This window comes from Cetorhinus maximus, chromosome 16, assembly GCF_964194155.1.
Source record: "Cetorhinus maximus chromosome 16, sCetMax3.hap1.1, whole genome shotgun sequence".
Classification (NCBI taxonomy): domain Eukaryota; kingdom Metazoa; phylum Chordata; class Chondrichthyes; order Lamniformes; family Cetorhinidae; genus Cetorhinus; species Cetorhinus maximus.
In genome coordinates this window covers 60,691,671-60,705,689 of record NC_135894.1, presented here as the reverse complement: position 1 = coordinate 60,705,689, position 14,019 = coordinate 60,691,671, and the positions used below count along the sequence as shown (strand labels likewise).

Below are 14,019 nucleotides of genomic sequence, written 5' to 3'. Positions count from 1 at the left end.
TGGAAGGTCAAGGAGTATGAAAGCTCTACCTGCATCAGGTTTGGAGATGACAATACATTAACATCCTCCAAACAGGTGGTCCTCCCTTGTAAGGTAGCAGGGATCAATCTATTTATCAGTACTAATGTGGTTTCTAGCGAAATACCGTTATTGTTGAGTCAATCTGCGATGAAGGCGGCTCAGATGACGCTAGATATGAACAATGATAGAGCAGTCATGTTTGGAAAAAAATGTGGAAGCTACTAGGAAGTCAGTAGCGCTGAGGAGTTGTCTTGAAAATAAACCTGCTTAAACCAAAAGACCAGCCTGGATTAATTCTTCCACCACAACCTCTTATTGTGAGTAACATTGTAGCAGAGGATGGTTTTAACAAGGTGATTGCCATATTAACATGGGGTGCTGCTAGTTCTGGAACACAGCTCTTCAGCACTACAGCCAGGATATTACCGGTTCATAGCCTTTGCCCTATCGAGGCTGCATCTAGTGCGCTCAACTGTTTCCTGATATAATGTGGAGTCAATTGAATAGGCTGGACTAGCACCTGTGATGCTGGGAACCTCAGGATCACTTGGCCTATGGCTGAAGATGTTTGCAAATGCTTCAGTCTTGTCTTTTGCACTGATGTGCTGGGCTCTTCCAACGTGTGAGGATGGGGATGTTCATGGAGCCACCCCATTCTGTTAGTTGTTTAATTGTCCACCACCATTCACAACTGGATGTGAAGGATATGCAGAACTTTGATCTGATCTGTTGGAAATACTTCGTTCTGTCTGTTAGCGCTTCTGCTGTTTAGCATTTGGTGCTGTGGCCTTACGAGGTATGCCTGATTCTGCTCCTAACACCCTCTCCTACACTCATTGAACCAGGATGAGTCTCCTGGCTTAATGGTGATGGAGGGTGAGGGATATGCTGGGCCACGAGATTATAGACTGTGGTGAAATACAGTTCTGCCTCTATTGATGGCCTACAATGGCTCGTGGATGCCCATTTTTGAACCACTAGATCTGTTTTAAACCTGTTCAATTTAGCTCTGGTAGTGCCATCCAAGACGATGTAGGGTGTCCTCCATGTGAAGACGGGACCTCATCTCCATGAGGAGTGTGTGGTGGTCACTTCTGCTAATACTGTCATGGATAGATACATCTGCAACAGGTAGATTGGCGAGGATGAAGTCAAGCATGTTTTTCCCTTGTATTGCACCACCTGCTGCTGGCCTAGTCTGGCAGCTATCTCCTTCAGAATTCAGTCGGTTTAGTTAGTTTGGTGATACCGAGCCCCTTTGGTGATGGACAGTGAAGCCTCTCATTCAGAGTACATTATGTGCCCTGGCTACACTCAAGTGTTTTTTCTAAATGGTATTCTAGATATGGTCCAATCACGGCTTTGTATAGCTGAAGCATGACTTTTCCCCATTTGATTCTAGTCCTCTAGATTTAAAAACAACACTTCATTAGCTTTTTTGATTATTTTCTCTACCTATCAATGATATAGAGCTGGGTCCCCAAGTCTCTTTGAATCTCCACTGTTTCTAGCTTTTCATCATTTAGAAAATGTTCTACCCTTTTTAGGTCCAATTTTAGCCTGTATTGAAACCCATTTGCCACTGTTTTGCCCATTTGCTTAATCAGACAATATTTGTGTAATTTTTTGCTTCCATCTATACTGATTACAGTGTTGCCTCTCTTTGTCTGATCAGCAAATTTGGATATGTGGCTTTCTATTCGAACAGCTAAGTTGTTAATAAATACAGTGAATAGTTGAGGCCCCAAAAGCAGATTCTTGTAGGCCACCACTAGTCATGTCTTGCCAATTAGAGTGCCTACCTATTTTCCCTACTCTGTCTCCTGCCGCCCAGCCAAATTCCCAACCAAGACAATAATTTTCCCCAATTATTTAGAATACTATTTAACTTTACCACGGGCAGAATTTTACATGCCGTGGGCGGGCACGCGTCCGACCTGATCGGGCATAAAATCACACGAGATTACGCTGGGTGAGCATCCCGGTGCCATCGCGCACTCGCACAATATTTCGCTGGCCGGGTGTGCGCGCAGCAGTCAAAAGCACGTCCGCTGACAATAAACTCCATTAATGACGCAATCGAACACGATTTTTCATGGACCGTCCAACTTATGGTTGGCGGACAGGCCAATCGGTCAGGTGGGCTTTACATTTTTCATGAAACCTCATCCAAGGGCGGGATAAAATCTCTGTTAGGAAATAAAATAAATATAAATATCTGGGGACAGCATTTTTATGAGGCATGCTTTCAGGTGCTTGATTGTGCTGCATGGACATTTTTTGCAGCTTTTTTTAATGCTTTATTTTATTATTTGCAAGTCTACAGCTCTCCGAGGCAGCTGTCTGCCTTCAGGGAGCTCAGTAGAAGCGCTCGCCCGCACCCGCTGTGACATCGTCATCTACCCTCTTCCCGCCCCCACCTCAGCAGTGCTGAGCTTTTTGGCGCCCGTTTCACGCTGGCTGTTAATTGGCCAGCCAGCGTGAAATCGTGATCGGGGGCCAATCAGGTTTGGGAGCTTGTTCCTCGACCACTCCTGGGCCCGCTGATTGAGTGTGCCCGACAAGGGGAAAATTTCAGGCCCACAAATAAAAGATTGTCCCTGATTTGATCTGGGGGGGGAAAAAACTTACTGGTTACTCACCAATCAACTCTTTCCCTTCTGCTGATATCACTTTAGGTGATTCTTACTTCCTTGTGCGTTCACTCCCTTACCCTGTGATTGTCCAATTGACATTAGTAAACCAGTTTGCGTTTTCATGATCAGTAATGACTGATACTAATATTTTATTCTGGATTTGATTTTTTTTAAAAATGCAACTCAAATTCAAACTGTCACAGTAGGAATTTAAATTCCATCTGCATATTATTAGCCCAAGCCTTTGGATTATGAGTCCATTAACATTATCGTTGCACTATCATAACCGTTAATTGTAATTGCAAGAAAAAAATCACCCTGCTCTTTGAAAAATGCCATGAGAATAATAACATAAGAGAACGGCAGGAATTACACATTACAAAAGAATAAGTTACAATTGCAGGATTTTAAAAAAACCTTTCACTTGGAGTAAGAGCATAGGAGTATTTGTTATATAGTAGTACATTATATGTTATTGGCTTAACAAACCACAGTCATTTTATTTACCTATAGCAGCACCATGGGAGATCTGCCTGCTTGTGTGTGTATGTGTTTATCCAGCTTCAAATATTAAGTGATATTCTCTCCATGCAGACAAAGTACTTTCGTTACATATGCAAAACAATCTTAAAATGTATAATCTTAGAATTCAGGTTTAGGTTCTGAGAATGTGGAATATACCATCCCAGAATGTCATAAATGCAAAATCAATTGGAATATTCAAAAGAAGATAAATACTGACAGGAAATAAAGTTGTTAAGGTATATGGAAAAAAAAGCAGGAAATTAGGATTCAAAAGATAGAGCTGCAAATGACAGAGCAGGCTCATTGAATCGGATTACCTTCTGTTCCTATGTACTTCTGAACTGGAGCTTGAAGCTGGCAAGAGCATTCCAATTTGCAAAGTTGCCTGAGAAAACAGCACTTTTAAACTGTGAATAACCTGAGGGTTCATTTACTTCCCACTTAGACTTCATAGGCTCAAAGGGACACTGTTTCAATTACCAGCAGACTTGTGCATTGCATGGTATAACATTGATATTCTTATAAACTACATATAATTAGACTTACTAAATACAATACATTAGAAAATCTATTCATGTATCAAGGTTCATGCATAAAAAGCAACTATAATCCAGCATAAATTTGTGTCCTTTGGGCAAGGAAGAGCCTAATGAAAGACTCAAAATGCATCCATCAGTATCTGAAACTCTAATTTTGGTACCTCTCTAAGACCACGCTGCACAAAAAAAATGAAGGAAAGATGTTCAGTAGAATTCTGATTTGTTGAAAATATTTATGTTACTAGTCCAATAAGTAAAGTGAGCTCATTTTTCAATGATATAAAACCAGTTAAATATTTCTTTTAGGCTGTGGCAGTACTGGACCTCATTACAACCCTTGTAATGAAACTCATGGAGCACCACAAGACAAAAAGAGGTGAGTTTTACCAAAATGCTTTAAAAAATTAGACAAAATTACTTCATATTACCCTAATTAATTAATTAGACTAAGTTCACCTTGTACTGTTGGCTTTTAATCTTAAAATGTTGTCATCAATTCAGGAAATTATCTACAAATAAGAACATAAGAAATAGGAGCAGGAGTAGACCATTTGCCCTTTGAACCACTTCTGTCATTCAATATGATCATGGATGTGAATTAATCATAAGCTGATTACTTGTATGACTTAATTGAGAGAGAATTTTTAGGCTTCAGATAAACAACCTTACAAGTGATTGTTTCTGTTGAATCTAGATTAGTTTCATTTAATGAGTTATGGTTTTAATTTATCGGTGGCTCAATATGTCAGTCCAGGTGTTCAGAATACTTTAAGTCATATTACATTCTACTACAGGTTTAAAAAATGCAAATGATTATACTTAGTAAACTAACTATGCCAGTTGAGTGATTTGTTGGGAGCTTAGGGGTGTATCCAGCCAAACTGCAACCCCAGCACTAAACCTCATAATTAGCCTATATTTTAATACTAGCAAACCAAAGGCAGTATTTCAGAAGGTGCAGAATATTATTAGGTGCTATAATTGTGTTGTCTGAGGAGGGGTAATTAAAATGAGATGCCGGCATACAGAAAGAGGGCAGCAAAAAGATTGTTCTCAAATGAAAGGCATAAATGAACCATTTCCCCAGTGACAATCAATTACTATGGTTATTTAGGCTCAACAAGAAAGTAATTACTGGTGCCTTATTTTGAGAGCTCCTCGGTGACTCCAATTGTGCTGACTCCTTGCTTTAAACTAACAATATTTTTGTTACAGGACCTTTCCAGGCATCGGGAGGAGATTAGCGGTCAAGATTGCATACACTCTTGCACTTAAAAATTGGAAAAACTTTGCTTTTCAGAAATATGAAAACTTTGTTAGCTAAAGAATAGAAATTACATCATGGAAATATTCCATTTGGCCTAACTAGTCCAAGATGGGATTTATCCTCCTTGCAAGCAGTAGTTGTTATCCCGTGTGCCTGCGCTTATTGTTACTGGCAATCCCAGAATGCTAGGTATGTTTGACAGCGTCTGGAATTCAAGTCTTTTCCATCAATTCACTGCAACTATCAACTGTAAGGAACTCTGTCCCTTCAATGTGGCAATGGACTGCAATGTCCAGAGATTAATATACCTAGACTGCCAGATCTCCAGGTAAATATATGACTTGATTCATAATTTGTCTTGTGTACCTTGGGCTGAATGGGACAACTAACTGGAAAACTGGTTATTGTGGGATCATGCCTTTGGTCTACACTATGGGTCATAGGCTTAATCTATTAACACAATTCCTTCCACCAGAAATGCTGGTCCAGTACTGACTAAATACGACCAGGTACACCAAGTAATGAAGCTCATAGTCCCATCATTCTCGTAATTAGAGGGTAACCATTCTCTGTGCCAGTATAGTAATTATTACAGAAAGACAAGGCCAGAAGTTTCATTGTGGAAAGATTGCCTCTAGAAATGTGGCAGGGCAAAACTTATGCCTGCTCCCTGCATCAGTGTTGGTCTTGCTGAAGCTTAAAGAATATTCTGAACAGGCTCATGACTGTGGCATTGTGTCTGTTTGGGAGCTAGCCAGTTTATGTATGGGAAAGGGCATGTTGCTTCAAGATTCAAATGCATCTTAAAGAATCAGGAATTGTATATGACTGTTTTGATGGAAAGGAGTAAGATTTATTTACACAAAATAACACAGGTCTGCAGCAAGACACAGAGCTCTCATGTTGACAGAGCTCAAATGAAACCATGTTTGGAATGGAGCATTGGAATACCTCAGTGGAAATACTCAAGCCTGGTGAAAGAAGGTGATCAAAGCAGGCAATACCAACTCAATGCATAACAGCTCAGTGCCTGAAAAAGTCTAGTGATCTTATCAGGTTAGGCAAAGCAAGAGAAGTAAGCCAGATCTCCCAAGAGCGTATTGTGCTAAGCCTGTCTATCACTTACAACCATTTCCTTCTCATTGTGCTGAACTTACTTTTAGCCTTTATGCAATCCAGCCTTAACCTGCATCTACTCTTTCACTTGGATGAACCCCACTGAAAGCCTCATATGGAAATGTTTGTTCATGAACCTGTCATCACCACACATCTTCATTAGGGTCCACCTGCTGACACCTGTCTTTGACTTCATCTCATAGCAGATAGACAATATTTGCATGTCTTTAATTCCTAAAGGCCCTCCATAACATGAAAAATTAGTCACCATGTGGATTTTTCTTCTCCAACTTCTACCCTCTTACCCCATTTGAAGATGAAGCTATAGAGCATCTGTGTGACTAGCCACTAGGAGACATTGGAGAGATGTCTTTTGTAAGCTTGCCATGACATCCTGTTTCTCTACCTAATCCTAGTGTGATCTGCATTATCTGTCAGTAAATTAGATTATGAAATTCATGTGCAAACTCTTCCTCTGCAACTGATTTGTTTCCTCCTCATTCATAAAAAAAGCAGAAAAGGAAGATCATCTCCCAGGTGTCTCTACTTCTGCCCCTGGTAACACCATTACATACAATCTTAATTGACTGCTCCCTGCTATGTTCCAGTTTAGACATATGTATTTGAAGGACAGTAATGAGTGAGATGGTAGTGCAAAGAGTGAATCATGAGTGCCTGAGAAGCTTTTGAGTCTAGATGCCCATGCACAAGATGTGTACCATGGGGCTTGCCATTTGGACACCTGTTACGATCTGGTTAGGGACCAGTAACTTGTTTGTTAAAGTAGGCATAATTTGAAATCCCAGGTATTTACTAAGAGAATAAAGCCACAAGATTCCATGGTTTCAAACAAAACAAGGAGTTTTACTATACAAGAGTCAAAAAAGCAAAGAGTCAATACTATTTAATAAAAACAGAAAATGCTGGACAAGCTCAGAGAGAGAGAGATAGAGTTAACGTTTCGCACAACTCTTCTGAAGAACTCGTCAACATCCAGAATTAACATGAAGTAAACATCAATTAACAGGCAAACTGGTCAAACACATCACAAATCCCACACTAAATGGCAGAAACAACCAAGACAAGTCCCACAAATTTCTCAGCAACACACCCAGATGTCAGTGATTGCTGTGAGTCACAAAAAAATCCAATAAAACTCTGTCTTCCTTACAAGGAATTTCAGCTCCTTTCCTTCAAAGAGCTAGTCTGATCCCCAGTCGCCAGCATTTCTACTCCATTTAAATTCCATGGGTGCAATCACCAAAAGGCACATTGTTCCAGATCTCCCTCATCTCCCTCAGATCGACTCCCAGAACCAGCCTTTTTGGCCTTCTTTTCCAGCTGTGCTGACCTAATTCTGATACTGTCCCACTATGTTGGTCACAGCATGCCTAAGTACAGGCATGGTCCCAGCACCTCAGCCACGCTGCTGCCAATAGCTGCCAGCTTCATGGAGCAGACAGCTCCACTGAGCTGACAACTGCTCTTTGGCTTCTCTGAACCACAATTCCCCACAGGCTACCATGAGCCACAGCAGAACAGAGCTGGCGACCTTCTGCCCCTCTTCAGCTTTGGACTAAACTCATCACGTGGGTTCGTTTTTTGCACTGCCCCCAGGTCCCATGGCCAGGTTTTCGCGCCATCTCCCCAGCCATCAAAGGGAACCCAGAACTGAGCATGCGCTCAGCGCTTTTATCAGAACCAGGGGCATGCCGGGAGTTGTCCTCCTGCAGCACGACCCAGATTGGAAGGCAGCAGTGTCAAATTCCCTCACACAGCCAAGACAGCTATGTTGAAACATTGTAGCCATTCACTTCATATGCTGCTATCACTCAGGTAACAACTGGGAGGAGTTCAAGAGATTAAACATTATACATTTGCACCATGGGAAGAAAGTTTGGAATCATGAGGGGCTTTCATTAAAAGTTTGGTTGCACTAAAGTTGTGTGTGCAGACATTGATTTTGTAGAAAAGGCTAACTATACACTGGATAAATGTGGTAGTCAAGAGGTGGTCCTCTGTATCAGATTAGAGCAAATATCTCTTGCAGCTGGCACTGAGTTATCTAGGACATTCTCTTCAGACCATTGCTGCCTCTCTTAACTGTTCTCCCTGCAGCCCTTAGATGCCATCATCTTCTGGGGATTTTATAAGAAGACCTTTTAGTAAGTCAGCAGGAAGTACACCACCACAATCCTCAAGACTCTAGCAGAACTATATTGCAAAGCGCCCCTTAATAATCTATATCCCTGAAGTATGCCATCAGTTGTGCACAGTATAACAATGTTGGTGAAAGAATGTACTTTACTATAGCGATGCCTAGCGATATCATGGAAAGGTTACAGGTGTCATCAGCTAAGTCTGTAAAAGTGTGTTCTTGGTCTCCTAGAATCTACTTAGACACATGCCTTTCTAGATCAGAGTGTGAGCATGATTAATGATTTAAAATGAAGGCCTCATGGTAGCTACCAGAAAAGCAAGAATTTACTTCCATAGTCTGGTGCAACTGATTGCATACAAGCTGGACATGAGAGTGAATTATTTTCCTGGTGAGATGAGTGAGAAAATTGATTAATGAAGCTCAGGAAAAGGAAGGTGCTGTATAACAATTATACCATAGCTTTTCATTGTCAAGTGGGTGGGGTCAGAGAGAAGTGCTTCAGATTTTTTTTCCCCCTAATTGGTCTTGGTATTTATCCAGTGTGTCACCTTTCTTATCAGATCATATGGCTTTCGGGTGGAATGGGGGAGTGGATGTATTGTGATGGACTAAATATCACAGTTGTATCAGACAGGCTTGTTGAACCAGTGGACCTTTTCCTGTCTGTCATTGTTAGGTTGCACCCATGTGGACACATACTATGACTTCTTGTACCTGGGGAATTCTGCTCTCTAAAATTGCTGTCCTCTGACTTTGTATCACCAGTTATCCATGATAAAGTGAATCAGCTGTCTTGCTTTAGCACACAAGGCTTTATACATTGGTGCTCACAGCTAAAGTCACAAAGGTAAATGATGAAATAGTTTTCAGCAAAAACACGAACACTTTTCTGTACTTATTTGTGTACGGAACCAGTTTAATTTACTTTCACTTTTTCTTTGCCATCTACCAACATTGGACACCCGTTTTATACACACAATGTATCCTGAGCATTAATGAGGAGGTAATGATAGAAGATGGGATGTGTAACATCATCATGCCATTAATACATGTTCAGCCTTTCTATGAAAAAGAAAATACAGCCTATCTTCCACATTTGATTAATTTATTGTGCTAATGACCGTTGTGTTAATGTGCACTGAGTATACTTGCTGCTCTAACAATATGGTGGTTATGCTGGTTACTCTATATTTGTATTCCTGGACTGGAATATTATGTCCTTTGTACAAGTTGAATGCTGCGATGGTAGTTCTATTTTTAATTTATTCATTCACAGGATGTGGTGCATTTATTGCCCATCCCTAATTGTGCTTGAGAAGGTGGTGGTGAGCCTCTTTCTTGAACTGCCCAGGAGGTGAGGGTACTCCCATAATGCTGTTAAGAGAGAATTATAGGATTTTGACCTAATGAATATGAAGAACAGTGATATATTTCTAAGTTAGGATGATGTGTGACTTGTGTAAGGGGCGACTCGATTGAAACATATAAGATCCTGAGGGGTCTTGACAAGATGGATGTGGAAAGGATGTTTCCTCTCGAGGGAGAATCTAGATAGTTGTTTAAAAATAAGGGGTCGGCCATTTAAGACAGAGATGAGAAGATATTTTTTCTCAGAGGGTCGTGAGTCTTTGGAACTCTCTTCCTCAAAAGGCGGTGAAAGCAGAGTCTTTGAATATTTTTAACGCAGAATAGATAGATTCTTGATAAGCAAGGGGGTGAAAGGTTATTGGGGGTAGACAGGAATGTGGAATTGAGGTTACAATCAGATCAGCCATGATCTTATTGAATGGTGGAGCAGGCTCGAGGGGCCCAGGGGCCTACTTCTCTTAATTCCTCTTCATATGAGGATATGAATTTGGAGGTGGTGGGGTTCCCATGTGCCTGTAAAATAAAAACTGAAAATGGTGGCAAAATTCAGCAGGTCTGGCAGCATCTGTGGAGAGAGAAACAGAGTTAATGTTTCAAGTCTGTATGACTCTTTTCAGATGTTTCACTGTGGCAAGATTGCCTCTAGAAACGTAGCAGGGCAAAATCTCTGCTGCTCACTGCACCTGTGCTGGCCTAGCTGAAGTTTATAGAATATTCTGAACAGGCTCACAACTGTGTCATTGTGTTTGATTGGGAGCTAGCCATTTTGTATGTGGGAAATGGCATGTTGCCTCAAGATTCTATTGCATCTTAAAGAGTCAGGAATTGTATATGACTGCTTTAATGGAAAGGAGTGAGATTTATTTACACAATATAATACAGGTCTGCAGCAAGGCACAGAGCTGTCATGTTGACAGGGCTGCTGGCTCAAATAAGACCATGTTTGGGATGGAGCACTGGAATACCTAAATGGAAATACTCAAGCCCAGTGAAAGAAGGTGATCAAAGCTGGCAGTACCAACTCAATACATAACAGCTCATTCCATAACAGCTCAGTGACTGAAGAAGTTGGAGAAGAAAAATCCACATGGTGACTAATTTTTCATGTTATGGAAGGCCTTTGGGAATTCAAGACATGCAAATGTTATCTGTCTGCTATGAGATGAAGTCAAAGATAGATGTCAGCAGGCAGACCCTAGTGGAGGTGTATGATGATGACGGGTTCATGAATAAATATTTACACATCATGAGGCTTTAAGTGGGGTTCATCCATCTCATACAGACTCAAAACGTTAACTCTCTCCACAGATGCTGCCAGATCTGCTGAGTTTTTCCAGCATTTTCTTTTTTTATTTCAGATTTCCAGCATCCACAGTATTTTGCTTTTATCTTCCAATGTGTCTTTTGCCCTTGTTCTGGGTTCTAGAATTGGGAGGTGCTGTTCAGCCTTGCAAAGCTGCTGCAGTGCATTTTGTAAATTGTACACACTCCAGCCATGGTGTACCGGTGTTGGAGGGAGTGAATGTTTAAGATGGTGTTTGGGGCACCAACCAAGAGGGTTGCTTTGTTCTGGATAATGTTGAGTTTCTTGTATTGTTGGATTTGTACTGAACCAGGCAAATGGAGAGTTTCCCATCACCCTCCTGACTATGCCTTGTAGGCACTGGAAAGGCTCTGGCAAGTCAAGCAGTGAGTCACTTGCTGCAGAATACCCAACCTCTGTTCTTGTAGCCACAACATTTATGTGGCTGGTTCATTTAAGTTTCATGTAAATAGTAACCTGCAGGATATTGATGGTATGGAGATTTGACAATAGTAATACCATTAAATGTCAAAAGGAGGTGATTAGACTTTCTGTTGTTGAAGATGGTCATTTTCTGCCACTTGTGTGGCATGACTGTTACTTGTCGATTATCGAGCCTGGATTTTTTTCTATTCATATTTGGGATGTGGGTGTCGCTGGCTAGGCCAACATTTATTGCCCATCCCTAATTGCCCTTGAGAAGGTGGTGGTGAGCTGCCTTCTTGAACCGCTGTGGTCCTTGGGGTATAGATACATCCACAGTGCTGTTAGAGAGGGAGTTCCAGGATTTTGACCCAGCAACAGTGAAGGAACTGCGATATATTTCCACATCAGGATGGTAAGTGACTTGGAGCGGAACTTCCAGATGGTGATGTTCCCATGTGTTAGCTACCCTTGGCCATGTCTTTCTGCATGCGGACATGGATTGCTTCATTAGTTGATGAATTATCAATGGAACTGAACATGCAATCATTAGCAAACATTATTAATTCTGACCTTATGATCGAAGGAAGGTCATTGAAGCAGTTGAAGATGGTTGCGCCTGGGCCTGGATCTCCACCTTTGGTGGAGTAGCATATATAGATTCTAAATGCCTTTATGTACTATGCTCATGAAAATGCATCTGATGTCTATTTCTGGTGTGGATTGTTGTGCAATGTGTTCTTTGTTTCTCGATGATCCAGATTCACATCAAGCAGCTTCATGTTAGTAATATGTAATTCTACCTTTAGGACCTCCTTAAGTAACAAACTTAATGTAGAGTTACTGCATGACAAAATACTTGCCATCTATGTTCTACTTTAAAAAAAATTAGATCCCAACATTTGGTTGTATCCTTGTGCAGTACAAACTATTTGAGAATTATGTACTTTATGAAATAATTGAGAGAATGCAATAATGACCTTTACAGTAATAGCTTTTAGTATTGCTTATGTGATATTCCCTTCTTTTGCCCTATAGAAGATAATGGACAATAAAAGGTTTATAAACTTATGTAACTAGCTTTGAAGCTTGTCCATACCAAGAATTAGCCATTGATACAACCCAAACAATGATTCACTAAGATAAAAGCAAAAAACTGCAGATGCTGGAAATCCAAAACAAAAGCAAAAATACCTGGAAAAACTCAGCAGATCTGGTAGCATCTGCGGAGAGGAGCACAGTTAATGTTTCGAGTCAGAATGAAGGGTCATCCGAACTCGAAACGTTAACTGTGTTCCTCTCCGCAGATGCTGCCAGACCTGCTGAGTTTTTCCAGGTATTTTTGTTTTTGTTCCAAACAACGATTCACTGTTTTGGGCAAATGATCTACAGGAGTGAGAACATCATAGGGGGTGGGGTTGGAGGATGGAATTTTAACCTGACAGTTTCTGAGTAGGCAGCAGATCAAAACACCTGAAATTATTAACACATTGGGAATCTGGCAGGAATCCGCCAATTTCTACCTTTAACTTGAGTGAGATCTGCAGTGTACCGAAATCTCTGTGAGACAGGTGGATCTGCTATTTAAATATGTAAACCGGTCATTACTGCTTTTTGATCCTGGATTTTGAATTTAACTATGTGTGCACTGGTTTCCCAGGTTTACTGGGAAAATAAGGTGAGATGGCAGTGGGACTTGATAGGGCTGAACAATTCACGTACAAGGAATACTTTGAATATCAAAATATGACACTGCTTCCTTGCCTATGTGAAAGGCTTTTTCTCATAGGACCTGTTCTGCTTTCACTGCTTGAGGGTGATTTCCAATACTTTGGGGGTCATTTCTAATACCTTAAGTTTTTTGCCTTTGATCTGCAAATGTCAACCTTCAGATCAGCATGGGAGCTGCTTATACAGCTCTACCTTGGACCTCAGATGAGGAACAAGAAGAACAGTAGCAGCAGTACTAACAGCAGCAGGTTCAGCCTTCTTCTCACTACTTGCTACCACAAGAGAGAGGTAATGAGCACAGAGCTCCAGCCGGTAGGAGATGATACCTCGAGGACAGGATATACAGGCAGAGGATAAACTTCCTGAACATGACTGAGCACCAGTGCCTCAGGAGGCTCAGAATTTGCCATCAGGTGATAACTGACATTAACAACTTCCTGAAGAAGACCTCTTGTCAATTGGACCAGGTGAACATGCATTGCCAATGACTGTCAATGTCACCACAGCCCTTAATTTGCATTTGGCTCCTTCCAGGCATCTTCTGGTGGTATTTGCAGAATCTCACAATCTGCTGCTCACAAGCACAATACACTGGTGACCAATGCCATGTTTGACAGGGCTGGCACTTATGTGCACTTCGCTACTGATGAGGCCAGTGAGGAAGTACGGGTGCTCAGGTTTGCTGCTCTGGCTGGCTTTCCATAGGTCCAGGGAGTCATCAACCAAAAGTGATTCCACTACATCGATGTTCAGCTGATATGCATGTTGGTGCAAGATTCCCAGGGAGTGGCCATGATGCATTCATCCTGCATCAGTCAAGGCTGCCAGAGATATTCACACATTGAAGCAGAGCTAGTGGATGACTCCTTGGAGAAAGGGGCTACTCTTTGAAAACATGACTGATGAAACCTGGGAAGAATCCAATCAGT

The 14,019-nt window shown here is 41.3% G+C and overlaps 1 protein-coding gene across 1 annotated transcript in view; it reads left to right on the top strand.

Moving 5' to 3' along the window:
• LOC144691608 (superoxide dismutase [Cu-Zn]-like) overlaps positions 1–14,019 on the top strand; it is a 50,747-nt gene that overhangs the window by 24,037 nt on the left and 12,691 nt on the right. Inside the window, exon 3 of the mRNA XM_078559866.1 lies at positions 4,028–4,097. Within this exon, the coding sequence (XP_078415992.1) occupies positions 4,028–4,097 (70 nt within the window). The remainder of the gene's footprint in view (positions 1–4,027; positions 4,098–14,019) is intronic.